This window comes from Lepisma saccharinum, assembly GCF_977018435.1.
Source record: "Lepisma saccharinum chromosome 12 unlocalized genomic scaffold, izLepSacc3.1 SUPER_12_unloc_1, whole genome shotgun sequence".
NCBI classification, from domain to species: Eukaryota; Metazoa; Arthropoda; class Insecta; order Zygentoma; family Lepismatidae; genus Lepisma; species Lepisma saccharinum.
Genome location: NW_028142891.1, coordinates 15,944,876 through 15,960,179, shown reverse-complemented (window position 1 = coordinate 15,960,179; position 15,304 = coordinate 15,944,876). Strand labels below are relative to the sequence as shown.

The 15,304-nt window shown below is 39.4% G+C and overlaps 1 protein-coding gene across 1 annotated transcript in view; it reads left to right on the top strand.

Moving 5' to 3' along the window:
- Positions 1-8,059: 8,059 nt before the first annotated feature.
- The window catches only part of Cul4 (cullin 4), a 74,149-nt gene continuing 66,904 nt past the window's right edge, over positions 8,060-15,304 (top strand). The window contains exon 1 of the mRNA XM_083115775.1: positions 8,060-8,454. Within this exon, the coding sequence (XP_082971901.1) occupies positions 8,184-8,454 (271 nt within the window). The 5' untranslated portion in view covers positions 8,060-8,183. The remainder of the gene's footprint in view (positions 8,455-15,304) is intronic.

Here is a 15,304-nt window from a genome sequence, read left to right as displayed (position 1 = left end):
TCTCGCGGCCCGGCATAATTGACGCCAGGGCCCGGTAGTTGAGAGACACGGGATTAGATCACGAGAAACAAATTTTATATTGTATCACAAGTAAAAAGAAAGAATTAGGTTTTAAAACGGGGGGGGGGGGGGGCTATAATGAAAAATCAAGAACTGCCTACCAGAAAACAAAACATGCAATACATAGTGTTAGCATAATATTCATCATGCGCTGCACACTAGTAGCAACTATTCTATGCTGGAGTCGTTTTCACGTTCAGAAGACACAACGGCGCTTATGGAGAAACCGCACAGTGTTGCCAATACAGCGCTAGCTCATGTCGCCGGGAAATGATGACCTTCCTTCACAATGAAGGTGTTACATATTTTGTATATATAATGATAATTATATGTAATTATTAATATTAATATTATACTGTGAACGTTACAGTTACCCTTTTTACTATGATCCATTGCGATCACTACACACGCGAGTGTAATGCACGAATATGACACTTCAGAAATCACTTAAAAAAGTAAAAATCACTGAGAGCTCACACAACTGAAAACACTTTTTCGGGAGAGGGAAAAAGTCTAAACAGACCAAAGTAGATCTCTCACTCAAGTAAGGGGAACCTGGCACATGGGTTAAATTCAACTTGCAACCCAAACAAACAAATGAGTTATGGCCCACGTGAACTGATAAGACGTGAATGACTCAAGCAAGGCATGTCATATTTCTATCTTGAAGCCCCATATTTTGTCACGTGTTGGAAAGCCTTTCAAAGGTTAATATGGTGTCTATGAATTTATGTGTACGTTGGAAACTGAAAGGTGATCTTCATTTCAGTATTAATGTCGACAGTAATGTAAACGAAAACAACGTGTATTTGCGACAGCACTAATGTTGCTCACAACAGCAGCATTGGAAATAATTGTCAATTATTAAATTTAAGTAATTTCAATTCTATTATAACAAACTGCATGAAGTTCATATTTTTACTGAATGGAAATAAAATTACAACTCGAAAACTTGGTGGTGATAGCCGGAATGCTGCGGTGAGTCGGCTCAAGATGGCCAGACAACGTCTCCTTACTTCGCGCGCGGTTCGGGTTAAAAAGAAACTCCAAATGCATGGAAGTAATATCAATATTTCTGGGAACCTTTGAGTGGTTATAAAAAATAATTTCATTATTTTCTCCACAACTTTGTCGCTGGAAGTTTTTACTTGGAATTACAGAACAAAAAATGGCCAGGGTTATGTATATTATTATAGTAGTCAGCCCTCATTTTGCCATATTTTCCTGCCTTTGTCTTTTTTTTTTAATACTGGGCCAAATGGGGCGTTATGAAACCCACAAACTATCCCTTGGGCTCGCCACTGCTTTTTGGACCACGCTTTTCTAATTCTTTTAATAATAATAATAATAATTCCTTTATTTAGCGGGCGAGGTTCAGCCTTAGGCTGCTCTACCACCTGAATGCACTTTAAATGTTACATTAAATAACATGGTTTGACATGTATAAGTGGTTCTATATGCAACTAAAATGCACTAGAGTTCTCATTTTCTGTTGATCAACAGCAATCCACAGATGGGGAATGGGGAGTCCGAAAGCTGCAAGACCATACTTGAAGCGAGCATACTTCGAGAGCATACTCGCAGTGCGCTCTTGAAGCCTGGAAGCGGAAAGCTTTCGAACTGCACTTCGACTGCAGCGCCAGCACAAGTGAGGAATGCAACAAAAGTTGCTTTGAAACTAAAATTATCAAACATCGACTGTATGTGCCACTCTTGTTTTCCGTGAACAACACACACATGACTCGGTGTGCAGTTTATATAACACAGCACGTTATTAATTATAGAAATATGAAAGAAATTTGCTCTTTCAAATTAATTTTCACACATTCCGCAACATGGTTTACGATCGCGGAAAAAGAAATTGTTTTCTCACTTTTAAACACTTCTCACTATAGAAGAAAGAAACCACGCACATATGAATAAAACCAATAAATAAAATTACATACTATTTTAAAAACTTGTTTACTTACATTTCCACACAATGGAAGAACCACAACTGCCAGCTGATCGACTTCCGACGTCCATTTTTTTAACAAATGAAAAGCAAGCACAGATCGCAAGTGTGCACCGCTCGTGTGCTGCGTGCTCTGGTTTTGTACACTCGTTTGCTTGGCGTAGTGAGGTTTACCGGTCGCTCGCGAACCACGATAGCTGCTGGAAGTCTATCCTCATACCTCGTGAATAGTGAGTACGATCTGCCGAATAAGTGGACCCGGACTTTATTGTAAGTGTTATTATTTCTGAGTAGACTTTCTAAGGACAGCTATACCATACCGCAGATTCGGAGAAATAGACAACGCCCCTCGAGGGCGAAAACTACTCTCTCCCACCCTCGCAGACTTTCTAAACCGTGTATTAGTGTATTAATACCCCATCTAACATGACCGAATCAAACCATTTCATGGACTTAGAGCCCAATGCTCAGCTCGGGGATAACCCTGGTGCTTCCTTTTGCGATGACATCCATATTCCAGACTGTCATGATAAGGGCAATGGGAAAAGACTTTGCGACTCAAGTTCTGTTGAACGCGAGAGTGTAGCTAACGTCAAATCCCGCAAAACTGCTGATATGATTGCGACACAACATACTTACCCCACTGACCACCCAGGACCGTACGTGGTCCTCCTAGAAGGCACTCCACATGCCCAGCACATTAGCCATTTGAATGGCGGCAGTCTAGGAAATTTTTTTAGGAAAAACGACATCCCGGTGGAACTTGTCGAACAGTGCGGGAAAAACCGCGTACGTGTCACCTTTTCCTCGGGCCAGGATGCCAATCACTTTGTTGAGAATACAACCACTCTCGCGAAGTTGGCGGTTACTGCTCTCGTACCCCTCTCACTTATTCAAAGAGAAGGGCTAATTTTTGGTGTTGCATTGGATATCACAGAAGACGACATCATCGAAGGCTTGGACTCGGGTCCAATTCGGATACTGAGTGTGACACGACAAAAAAAGAAGATTTGGGAGGACGATGGATCCTTCCATCTCGAAGATGCCCGAGTTATCTGTGTCACCTTCAGCGGCACTCGACTCCCAGAATTTGTTATCTTGAATCGCGAAATCAAAGAGGTGAAACCCCGAATTCGCCCTGTTTTACAATGCAAAAATTGCCTGCGTTATAATCACACAGCGAGCCAATGCAGATCTCGAGCAATTTGTGGACATTGTGGGTCGGACCGACATGAAGGACCATGTCTCACAGGTCCCAAATGCATTAACTGCAAACAGGCCCATTCAGCCAATGACAAAACCTGTACCAAATGGCAAGAGGCAACTGACATCCAAAACCGTATGGCAATCGACAACATATCATTTTTTGAGGCTAAGCACAGAATTCAAGGAACATACATTGCGCCAATAACTAAAGCAGAAGTGCTGCACTCGTTACACGACCCCCAGGCATACCCGTTACTAAAAACGCCGACCCCTAACACCCCTACGAAACCTGCCTTACCCATAAACGCGAGACGCCAGTCCTTCCGACAAGCTATCCTCGCCCCTCCAGCCCATACGCCTGAACCCCTAACTACCTTCGTACAACCAGAATATGACTCGCACCACAAACCCCGGAACAAGAAACCGCATAATCCTATGCGCAAACAAACTCGCAACTATTCATCTAGTAGCTCAGCCACAGAGGCAGATATTTGTGCATCCTTGCCGGTGGGGAAACGGGCGTTTCCCAATGCCCCCCCACCATTGCCGATACAACATCGAACCACCCCGGTTCGGTTAACCACAAAAGGGTCCTCACAACCCTCAACCTCTGCACAAATAACAAGGGATCAAACTCAAATTTACAACTCGATATTAGCAATAATTCCCAATCTGTGGGACGCAGTGCGGGACACAACAAATAACCACCGTCGAATTCAATTAATACATCAAATCCAAGCCTTAACATCCAACCTTCTGGCGATACTAGAAGCCACACCTTGACGGAACCAGGTTTCCAACAGATACCGGAAATGGAAATAATCGTTCAATGGAATGTCAATAGTTTCTCTGCAAGAAAATTGGAACTGATAGACTTAATTGCCGAATATCAACCCCAAATTCTCTGTTTACAGGAAGTTAAGGGTACCAAACATGAAAAATATCGCCTTGCGCATTATAATTTATACGGTACCCCAACCACCAATAGGGGAACTGTCATATTTGTACATGAACAAATACAACATACAGAGGTACCGATTCCGAATGACATAAGACTAGTACAAGATTTTCAAGCAGAAATTGTAGCCATTCGCGCTTCCATATTCCTCCGAACTTTCACGGTAATATCGATATACGTTCCCTCCCATCCCAACTCCCAACGCATAAGCTCAAGGGACCTCCAAGAACTGAGAGAACACGTTCCGGGACCTATTGCCTTACTAGGTGACTTTAACGGGCATCATTCAACGTGGGGAAACCCACATGATGACAGACTCGGTAAAGTACTAGACACATGGATTACCGAGAACAATCTCATCATCAGTAATGATGGAACCCCCACCCACTTCCCTCTAAACGGGAATCACCCCTCTTGCATAGATCTGACGATAACGTCCCCGGAAATATTCACCCAGTTCTCGTGGGATAAAGAAGAAGACTTACGGGGCAGCGATCACGCACCCATTTTATTAATCAGACGTCATTCTCCGTCCCGACACTCAAACTTGACAAACAGGCAGACTCCCCCAGTGAGGAGATGGACTAAGGCTTCCATTAACTGGGAGGCGTTCAAAGACACGTTCACAAGGATATATATACCAATCTTATCATTCCGAAATATCCATGTAGCTTACGATAATCTCATCGACACGATCACGGTCGCCATGGATTACAGTGCAACACGCACCCGCTTTCGTCCCTCGCCCAGATATCCATCCATCAGTTGGTGGACGCGAGAATGCGAAACCATCAAAATCAGGAAAAGATATCAACTTCGCACATATGAACGATACCGCACTCGTGCTAATTTGCTTGAACTAAAACGCTTGCAAGCGAAAGCCAAAAAAATATATCTCCAGGCGAAGAGAGCAGCATGGCAACATTTTTGCAACACATTAGATCGCAGTGACAGTCTAAGCTCCATCTGGCACAAATTTAATACCCTTCGTAAACCAACCCAAAGTAAGGTAAAAACGATTGACCGAACCTGGGAAAATGACTTCATTTCTCTCTTAACACCCTCTTCGGTTAGCTTTGGTTACAAACACGACGAAAGATTACATGCCTCATTCACAGATGACTTTCCTGCGGTAACCGCATTAGAACTCATCAATACTCTGGACTCACTCAAAAATACCGCACCGGGATATGACGGCATCACATATGACGTCCTTCGCCACTTGCCGGAAGAAGGTCTTCAAACCATTGTCAGAATATATAATGAAATATACCATACAGGTATTATCCCATCAACTTGGAACAACCATATCGTAATTCCTATCCTCAAACCATCCAAACCCCGCAACAACGCACACTCGTATCGCCCCATTGTCTTAATTCCGGTAATAACTAAACTTTTTGAAAAAACCTTACAATATCGAATAAACTGGGCCCTCGAAAAACAACAGTTTTTCCCCCCAACCCAAATGGGATTCCGGATCAATTATGGCAGTCAGGATGCCGTATCCACACTAACTGTAGCAATTCAAAATAGTCAGATACCTAAAGATTATTGTTTTAGCCTGTTCACAGATATAGAGAAAGCATACGATTCTGTTCATATACCAATACTCTGCAATGTCTTAGAACAATTACAGATCCACCCTTCGGTGGTTAATATCATATGGAACTTATATAATGAACGAAATCTTGTCTTTTGGTTCGACGATCGAGTAGACGGGACCCGCAAAGTTCGAACCGGAATCCCACAGGGATACTCAACACATCACACCACTTAGATCTCGCTGATTTTAAAATATTACAATATGCAGATGATTTATGCTGTTATAAACAAACATCGGACGCCACCCAAGGCATACTGGCTCTAAACCGAGCTATCACAGTACTTCGGGACAATCTCTGGAGTATAGGACTAACTTTTTCACCCCCCAAATCTAACATAATAATTTTCAATTCTCGACAACCCTTTTCCTATCCCAACAATATCTCACGTATACAAAACATACCTCTTGTAGAATCCTATAAATATCTCGGAGTTGTTTTTGACAGAAAATTAACGTGGAGACCTCACCTAGCATACCTCAAAGCAAAGGGACAAAAAATTATTAACATATTACGAAGTATAGCCACCACTAAGTGGGGGAGTCATCCATACATCATGTTACTATTTTATAAAAATTGCTTTCGTTCCCTATACGATTACGCAGCCCCAGTACATGGCGGGGCGAATATAAAACTTCTGAATTCGTTGGATATATTGCAAAGACAGACTTGTCTCGGATTAATGCCTTCAAGTCCTAATGTGAGTGTATATCTCGAGAGCAATAGAATTCGCCATCCAACGACAATGGGAGATCGAAAAGAGCATCGATCATTCCAACCCCCGATATTTTTTCTTATACTGTTATTTTATAGATACCGAGGCATACCAGCTGTCCTTTACCCATGATCACCCACTTATATATCAACTAAAAATCCCCATAGAGCCAAACCTAGATCTCTACTACGTCGACCGCGGGGCACATGGAAATTATCAAGAAAGATGGCCGGAGGCTACACTAATATATACGGACGGATCAAAAGACGATACCGATGTCGGTTCTGCATTTTATATTCCGTCCACGAATATCATTAGACAATTTAAACTACCTCCCGACGCGTCAATTTTTTCGGCGGAATGCTACGCAATTTATAGAGCATTACTTCATATCCTAACATCGGGCATTCCACAGTCTCTTATCCTGACAGACGCCCTGAGCGTGCTCCAAACGTTGTCCAGAGCTGGCAACGCAGCCCACAAACTTACTATCTTTCCTTATCTTATTCAAAGTGCAGCGTTACGACTTCGAAAACGGGGACAGAAAGTGACCTTCACCTACATTAAGGCCCATACCAATCAAAACAAATCCCAAGATTTAGTAGATACCTACGCAAAACAAGCTCGGTCACTTGTACACGCAACTCCCTTACGATTACCTTATACAGACTTGCTCCCCCGAGTAAAAATGAAAATACAACATGAATAAGATGAATGGTGTACCCATGAAATCCAAACCACAACAACCTACAAGTGGAATGCGAATATCGGTACAAAACAACCTTGGTATCAATCTCTGAATCTACCTCGGGCAGTGATCGTGTTCACCTTGAGAATGCGCACGGGTCACGTGCCCGTGAATCAACATCTGGCGAGAATACACGCGGTACCCTCAACTTCCTGCCAATGCGGAGAACCCAGCCAAACAATAACGCATCTGATTTTCCAATGCCCCTTACGACAAGTTAATCGGGAAACGTTCTACAAAACCCTACTTCGATTAGATGTTCCATTTCCGGTGTCAATCTCAACCTTAATAAGTCAGCCTCGAGCTCCCACTATGTGGGCGCTATATAGCTTCGCACGGAAACACAACATCGCCATGTAAACAAACAAACAAAAAAAAAAAAAAAAAAAGTCAACACGGAAATCTGCAGTGTAACATACCCCATAGGATACCCCCCTTAGTGAAAATCACGAGTGAAAGTGAAAGTGAATTGTGAAAGTGCCATAAGGATTACCGAGGAAGAAAACACGAAGAAGTAGGAACACATCAATCAGTCCCGCTGGCTCGAAATCGCAAAGGATAGGCGGTGTGAGCCAAGAAACAGCAAGCAAGCAAGCAAGCGTTTGCTTGCGCTTTCGAACTGCACTAGGTGACGTCACTTCCGTCAAGACTGTACTTCAAGTATGTACTTTGTACCTTTTGGACACAGCCTTTGTACTCAAGATGGCAAGAGCCGCATTTGTGCATGAATGAAAATATAATCTTGCAAAACTTAGTTTTTGTGTTGATATATTATATTTTCATATGCATGTCTGTATCATCTCGTTATTTCTCGCAGAGGGCGGGATCATTAGTCCATTTCTGTGTATGGCAGAACGCAATGAAGAATTGAGATTGGAAATATTATTTTACATTTTAGAACTTATTGGAAGGGGGCTACGGCCGTGTCATGCACTCCTATGTCAAGCCTTACTAGAGTCCAAGTCCTAGAAGCCCAGCAAGGGGAAGACTGTGCAATTAGTTTTAGAAGAAAAAGAAGTGCCAGTAGCGGTATAGGAGATTACCATTTCACCAAGAAATTGAAGGAAGAAAACATGACTGATACAGCTAATCAAAAGCGACCTAACTTTTCGGCACTTAATAGTCCAAATGGTGTAAGTAGGACTTCAGCAGCACTTGCAAATACGAAGCCTGGTGCAACAAAGAAACTTGTCATCAAAAACTTCAAAGGTAATAATGGAAGTAGCATGTTGTGCTGTATGGTTAATAAGCCTTAGCTTCTTCTGTAGCTAGGCATGTGATGCTCTGGTGAAAGCTTTTCATATCCTTACGTGTGTTATGCATAATAAAATTGAAACAAATGGTGCAATGAGGAAATAGCATGTTTGTTTCTGTGGGTTCAGTAGTTCAGTGTTAGTTAACAAAATGTTTGTCCTTGCACTAAGCCTTGTCATCTGGTATTTGGACAGTTGCTTATTTGCACGGCAGATGGTAAGTTACATCAAGATATTTACAAACGAAGTAGGTTCCTACTATTTCTCTTCAATACTACTTACGTGTGATCTCCAAGATACCTGTGCTTACACTTTTATTTTTAATTTTTATTTCATGTAAACCTTACAGGAAACAAAACCAGCAATGTTTTAAATTATTAATTGCTACTTCATATTGAAACATGTGTATCGTAATAAATGCATTTAAATAGCTTGACAGCATGTCTTAATATGAAGTAACTCGTCATGATTGATACCAGATGTTTGCACTTATTACTTCTCATCTATGTCAAAATTATAAACAAGGGTATAGCTTGAGATGACCGGACCCCTCTCCGATTTTCTTGATATTTGACGTAGTCACTAATTGAGGCCTCCTAATCACGAATCTGAAGTTAAAATTTGTCGGAAACTTCTAGAAATTGCGAACCATTGACGCTAGCCTCACGAAGCATTGGCACGTGGTTAGGTTAGGCAAACATAGTTAACATTTAGTGTTGTTGTAGTATCAGGATCTAGAAATTGCAAGTAATTGCGAACCATTGACTCTAGCCCCACGAACTATTGGTGCGTGGTTAGGTTGGGCAAACATAGTTAAAATTTGGTGTCGTGGTAGTATCAGGAATATATATATATTTGCTTTGTGAAACAAAAAATCGACTGTTTCCATTCTGAAAACTAACACCTTATTTTAGCTTACTTTGCAATTTCTAGACATTTCCGACAAATTTTAACTTCAGATTCTTGATTAGGAGACCTCAATTAGTGAGTATGCCAAATCCGGTCATCTCAAGTCGTTCCTAAACAAGTTTGTGAAAATTAAAGACCAAAGGGTAACAGTTCGTTATATCGGAGACACTTTAAAATCAGATATTTTGTGTTTTGCATGGTTCGTACTTACCAATTGTGTGTTGTGGAACATAGTTCAAGGTGCCAACCTAAGAGTTCAGTATGGGGCTTATGGCAACAGTGTTGCCGCATGGTTCGCAGTAGAAGAAAACTCCAGCACGCATCGAGCGTCTGCTGTAGTACATGCCGCAACAAAAAGGTAGTGGTGGTCAACGGGTACTGTTCAATGGGGCTGTTCACTGCCAAACTTTTCCACTAGAGGCACCACCCCTGTTGTGTCCCTAAATAATTTCGTTTGTGATTTGGTTGCCCTAAGCTTTACAGTGGAGCACGATAGAATGGCTATTAAAATGTTATTTTCAACGAAGGTAAGAATTTCTCGTGTAAATTGATAACAAAAATGCGTTTAGCAAACTTTTAAGATTATCTAGCAAGTTATAAAGTTTCCAAAAATTACTTTCTCCTGAACCTAAGAATGAATATATTAAAGCGCAATGGCAGGGTAGGTCAGATGGGCTAAATATAGTATGTTTATGAACAAAGAGCACTAAACGTGACGTAATTTTGGTCGTCCCTAGGTGCCATTGGTGAACAATAAAAAAATAATAGATTTTTACACTACGCTTTTATTTTTCCTTTTGTTGCGACTAGCGAGTATGTGCAATTCAACGGCGGGAGTAGGAATCGGAGAAACTACCCAAATTACAAAGAGAAATGTATTAAGTGGATAAGCACATAATATGCCCTATGCCCTATCCAATAATTTAATATTAACATATGTTTTCTGTGTATTAAGCACACATTATCCCCTCGTATTTTGGACCTTTTTGTTTTGCATTACAACAATTTTAAAATTGAAGCATCCCACAGTGTGGCACATTTCAGTGAATGCGAGAACAACGGATAAACCTGTTGTATGTTACTGGACTACAGTAGAAAAAAACATAAAACCTTATGCAAACACAGTAGCAATCTTTGAGCAACATCTGACCTTACGACTGGCCAACTTGTAGCCTGTAGCCGCAGTATATGATTCCACTGGTAACTCAGCACATTCCCCAAAGTGCAATACAGCGTTATTCGGTGGGCTGCTTCAATTATAATTCCTGTAAATAAGAAAGCTCTAAACGTTGCGAGATATGAAACAGAATATAACATATTTTTTGCAATAACTACTCTTCTCGATTAATGTGTATGTATAAAATAGAGAACCATATTTACTAGCCATGAGGAAAAGTATGGTATCACGTAAAAAGATGAGTAAGGTATTAATAACAACTATATAAAAGAAAGTACAGTTGCGTGGAATTATTATGTATTATTCTTTACCAGATTCACAAGAATAAAGCACTTAAATTGTGAAAATTCATAGTGGTGCGTATCTCTCATAAAACCGTAGTCCAGTCCCAATTAACATATCTGTGCATAAATGTGGATTTAAAACTCAATTAATCATTTACTAGAGGTGTGAAATAGATGAAGGAAGTTCTGTTGTATTTTGTGTGAACAATGTTTACAGAAATAAAGAGACAGACATTGGAAATATTCAATCTAAAATGCTCTCGCTTTGTGTCCATCAGTTAACGTTATTACCTTGCAAGCAACAAGTCCAGGATTCAATTTACTTAAGTATCTCATAAATCTATTCCCTATGTATGCATTTGCGTCAAACTTTACTATCTGGAAAAGAACTGCTCGATCATTTTATGTTCTTTTAATATAATGCTATCAATAGTTTTTTATAATAGTCAGTCATCCTTTGGGAAGAGCAAGTGAGTATGCCAAATATGATCCGCCAATGTATACAATATTCCTGTTTTCGGAGAAGAATTACCCAAAATTGAGAAAGCACGCGCACAAATAATAAACCACTTGACCTGACCCCAAGGCGGAATTATATTCACGAACTTTTGCCTGGCCGTTTCACACACCCCTTCCCAACACGTGTTTGCAGTGAGTGGCAACAGGCGGAAAGCTGTTATTTTTAACTCCCCAAATCGCGGTTAACACAAGAAAGGAAAGCTTTTTTTGAATGGTCTGAATTGTAAAAGAAGGTATAGACCATCACAACCTTACATTTCCTCTGATTTTTGTATATTTATTATTTACTCTTCGAATGTTAACGACTTTTGTTTCTGACAGAAACACACTTGTTTGGGGGTGGGGATCTCAAAAGTAAAAGCCCATTACAGCCCATACTGAACTCTTAACATGGGGCTCCTCTAGTGTGTTGTAGGTATGCAGTGTTTCCAACCTTCTTCACCGAAAAATACCTACTATCGTGTTCGTCACGTGTGCAAATTGTAGATTATGCACGGATACCTGACGGATAGCCCCATGAACCATTTCCGATAAGGTTAGGTTAGGCAAGCATAGTTTTAAAAAAGGGGGGGTTGGAAACACTGACAGGGGGTTATGTCATCAAACGTATGCAGCATCCGGTTCACGTAGCAAAAGCAATGGCACTTGTGCATCAGTGAGATATTTCTCTTGAAAAATACATGATTTCCCGGTGAAATAGATTCCACGATGAAAGAAAATACCTCGATGAACATTGGAAACCTTAGAGAAACTCATTTCTGTAAGTAGTTTCTTCTGTAAAAATCAAGAAATGTGTCTCCGATATAACGAACTGTTACCGACCAATCATCAAGAACATTGCATTGAAAAACAAATATATTTGATATCAGTATAGATGGATTGTTGTCAGCAATATGGTTCAACTATCATTTTCATCAAGTAACCAATTTACAATGATGTAATGTGTGATGTGTAAGAGATGGTTCCACAATTTAGTTCTTTAACCTATACAAAGTAACCATAAGTACACTCCCTCCTCCACTCATAACTACTTTTGGGTAATAAAATTCCCTGGCAGTTATAAAAAGAAATAATAGTTTTGACATGCATGAACTCGGATGTTTTTGAAAGTTTAGATATTCAGTCCTGCCATGGTAATAAGGTATACCCAACAGCGAAAGAAACAGTTGGCAAATTGTCCACCACCATTTTAATTCGGTCTGTATTACACATTGTGATGACAATGAATTGAAATAATGACATCAATAAGCAGAGAATAATGCCTGCTTCGAACCAACATAGGGCCCAAGCTTTTGTTTTATTGCGATTTCATCAAGCGATGAATGCAATTTTTACATGGTTCGATTTCGATGTGTCTGTTAACACATACTGCGGAGTTTTAGCGATTACTTAAGATTTTGTTCAATATATGCTTTCATGGTTAGGTTTGATTACCTTAGCATTAAGATAAAGTCCCTAAATGCATTATACTAAGGTTCCGATTTCCTTTTACATTCATTCCCATGCTTGTACGATATTTACTGTCGCTTGTCGACTGAGAATATCGTGTGCATGAGAAGTGCATAAGGTAATTTTCAAGTTGTTTTTTTTTCAACATAAGTAACTTTTTCGAGTCCAAACAGTGCTCATTACTTTAAAGAAGGTTCAAATTTCATGTGACTATGATTTCCAAAATTCTACAATAATTAGTGTTTGTGCTAGGAGAAACAATCGGAACCGTTACCGACTTGACACAAGTGAATATAGCACCCAACAAGACGTTCCATAACAGAATCTATAATTTTATGTTGTTTGGTTAGGATGGTTAGGATTGTTAGGTTTTGGACTGATAGTTATTTTCGACATGTTCTTTCGCTATTTGAGTGTGCATTCAAACACTTTTCACTAATAAAAAGTGGTGAAAGTACTCCAAAATGGCAGATTTTTATCTACATAAGCTATACGTTGGAATCAAATATCTTTATTTGTTTTTCCTAATGCGGATACCAATTTTATATTACGTAAAACATTGATCTCTGTCGATTAAAAGAAAATTAAACATAGTTCTCGAGGGGGTAAAGTGGCTTACATTAACTACATTAACTACTTGCATGGGAATGGATCCTTCCCTCCCGGTTATTGGTTGTGATATACAATATTCATACCATAGCGAGCATGGTTCGCAGGTGATCCTACAGCAAATGAAATTAAACATAATATTAAAAATAATAGGAATTACAGCTAGAGGAGACCTTGATTGTGAGCAAGTATTTGGGGTCAGTGACTGACACAGAGCTTAATGTGAGCCGTAACTCCATTCTGGCAAATCGATTTGGTACTAGAACTCTGTTCCTGCTGCAACATTTGGACATCCCTTTTATTTATTTAACACCCTGTATAAAAGTCCATCATTTGTTAATTCTTGTAAGTTCTTGTATCAAATTTGTCACTCTCGTTGGGTGGTCCAGAAATTTAAAAAAAAACAACAATATGTTTCAGTGAGTGCTATTCGTTTAAGATGTAAATGAAAACCTAATTTCCTGAAACTACAGATATGATAAATCTTGTGTTTATATATATATATATATATATATATATATATATATATATATATATATATATATATATATACTTTAGATGAAATAATAATCAGTACTTTTCTCTGGCGGTACGTAACAGTACACTGTACTGGCATTTTTTTACAGGACAGAAGAAAACTAAGAACATTTTATTTGAAATGCACACGTGTATGTGTGTGTACATGGATGCACCATCACTTATGAACATACCACAATATTTAGAATAGTTCTTGGATGAACACGATAACAAGTAATACCAACAACAAATAAACCTGAAGAGTATTGAAACCTATCTTCCAAGGAAAAATACAGTAACGGTTCAGATTGTTTTATGATTTTTTTAAATACTCCAAGTAAGAAAACTAATTATCGTAGAATGTTGGCAATCATTGTCACACGAAATTTGAACTTTCCTTAAAGTAATGAGCACTGTTTGGATTTCGAGAAAAGTTATTTATGTTGAAAAGAAAACTTAAACACTTACCTTATGCAAGAATGCACACTTCCCATGGAATAATTAATATTCTGTTGACAAGCAACCAAACCTAACCTAACCTAACCTTATCGGAAATGGTTCGTTGGGCTATCTGTGTATGCTTCGTGGGGCTCTATGTCAGCTACCCGTGCATAATGTATAATTTCCACCTGTGATGAACATGATAGTAGGTATTTTTCGGTGAAGAAAGTTGAAATACTGCATAGCCACAACGTGAGTCAAGATATGCCCGCCATATTGTGTGTTCTGGAAGTGAAGAAAGGAATTAAAAAATGCACTCAGAATGTGAAAAATTGCGTTTGTTTTCGTGTAAAAAGCATAATGGCACCTTGAACTATGTTCCGCTATACACAATTGGTAAGTACGAACCATGCGAAACACAAAATATCCGATTTTAATGTGTCTCCGATCTATGAAACTGTTACCAGTTTTTTATGCTCTCACATAAATCTAAAAATACTTGAACATTCTAACAGCCTCAGGAAGGGTGGTACCTACATGTACCAGCACCTCACGGAGAAATTAACATGCCATTTCTTTGAAACTGCACATGATATTTTAGTTCTGTCTTTTTTGTTCATTTGTATACATATGAAGACAATGACATACTCAAATTATACAACAACATATCCATTGTTACTATTATTATCAAGTGCAAATTGAAAATGTCTTTGATCTACCTCTGACTGTTATGGGATAGATCTTATAAAATGGTGTATAATTTCTTCAACTACCACATTTTGCTGATGTATATCACTTTTACATGTAATAATGAGAACATGTTCAGCACATGCGACTTTAAGGTTTTCAGTGGGAAATGCACAGGGAGCACATTGCTGTTTTGTAGAAAAGGGTTCAGAATT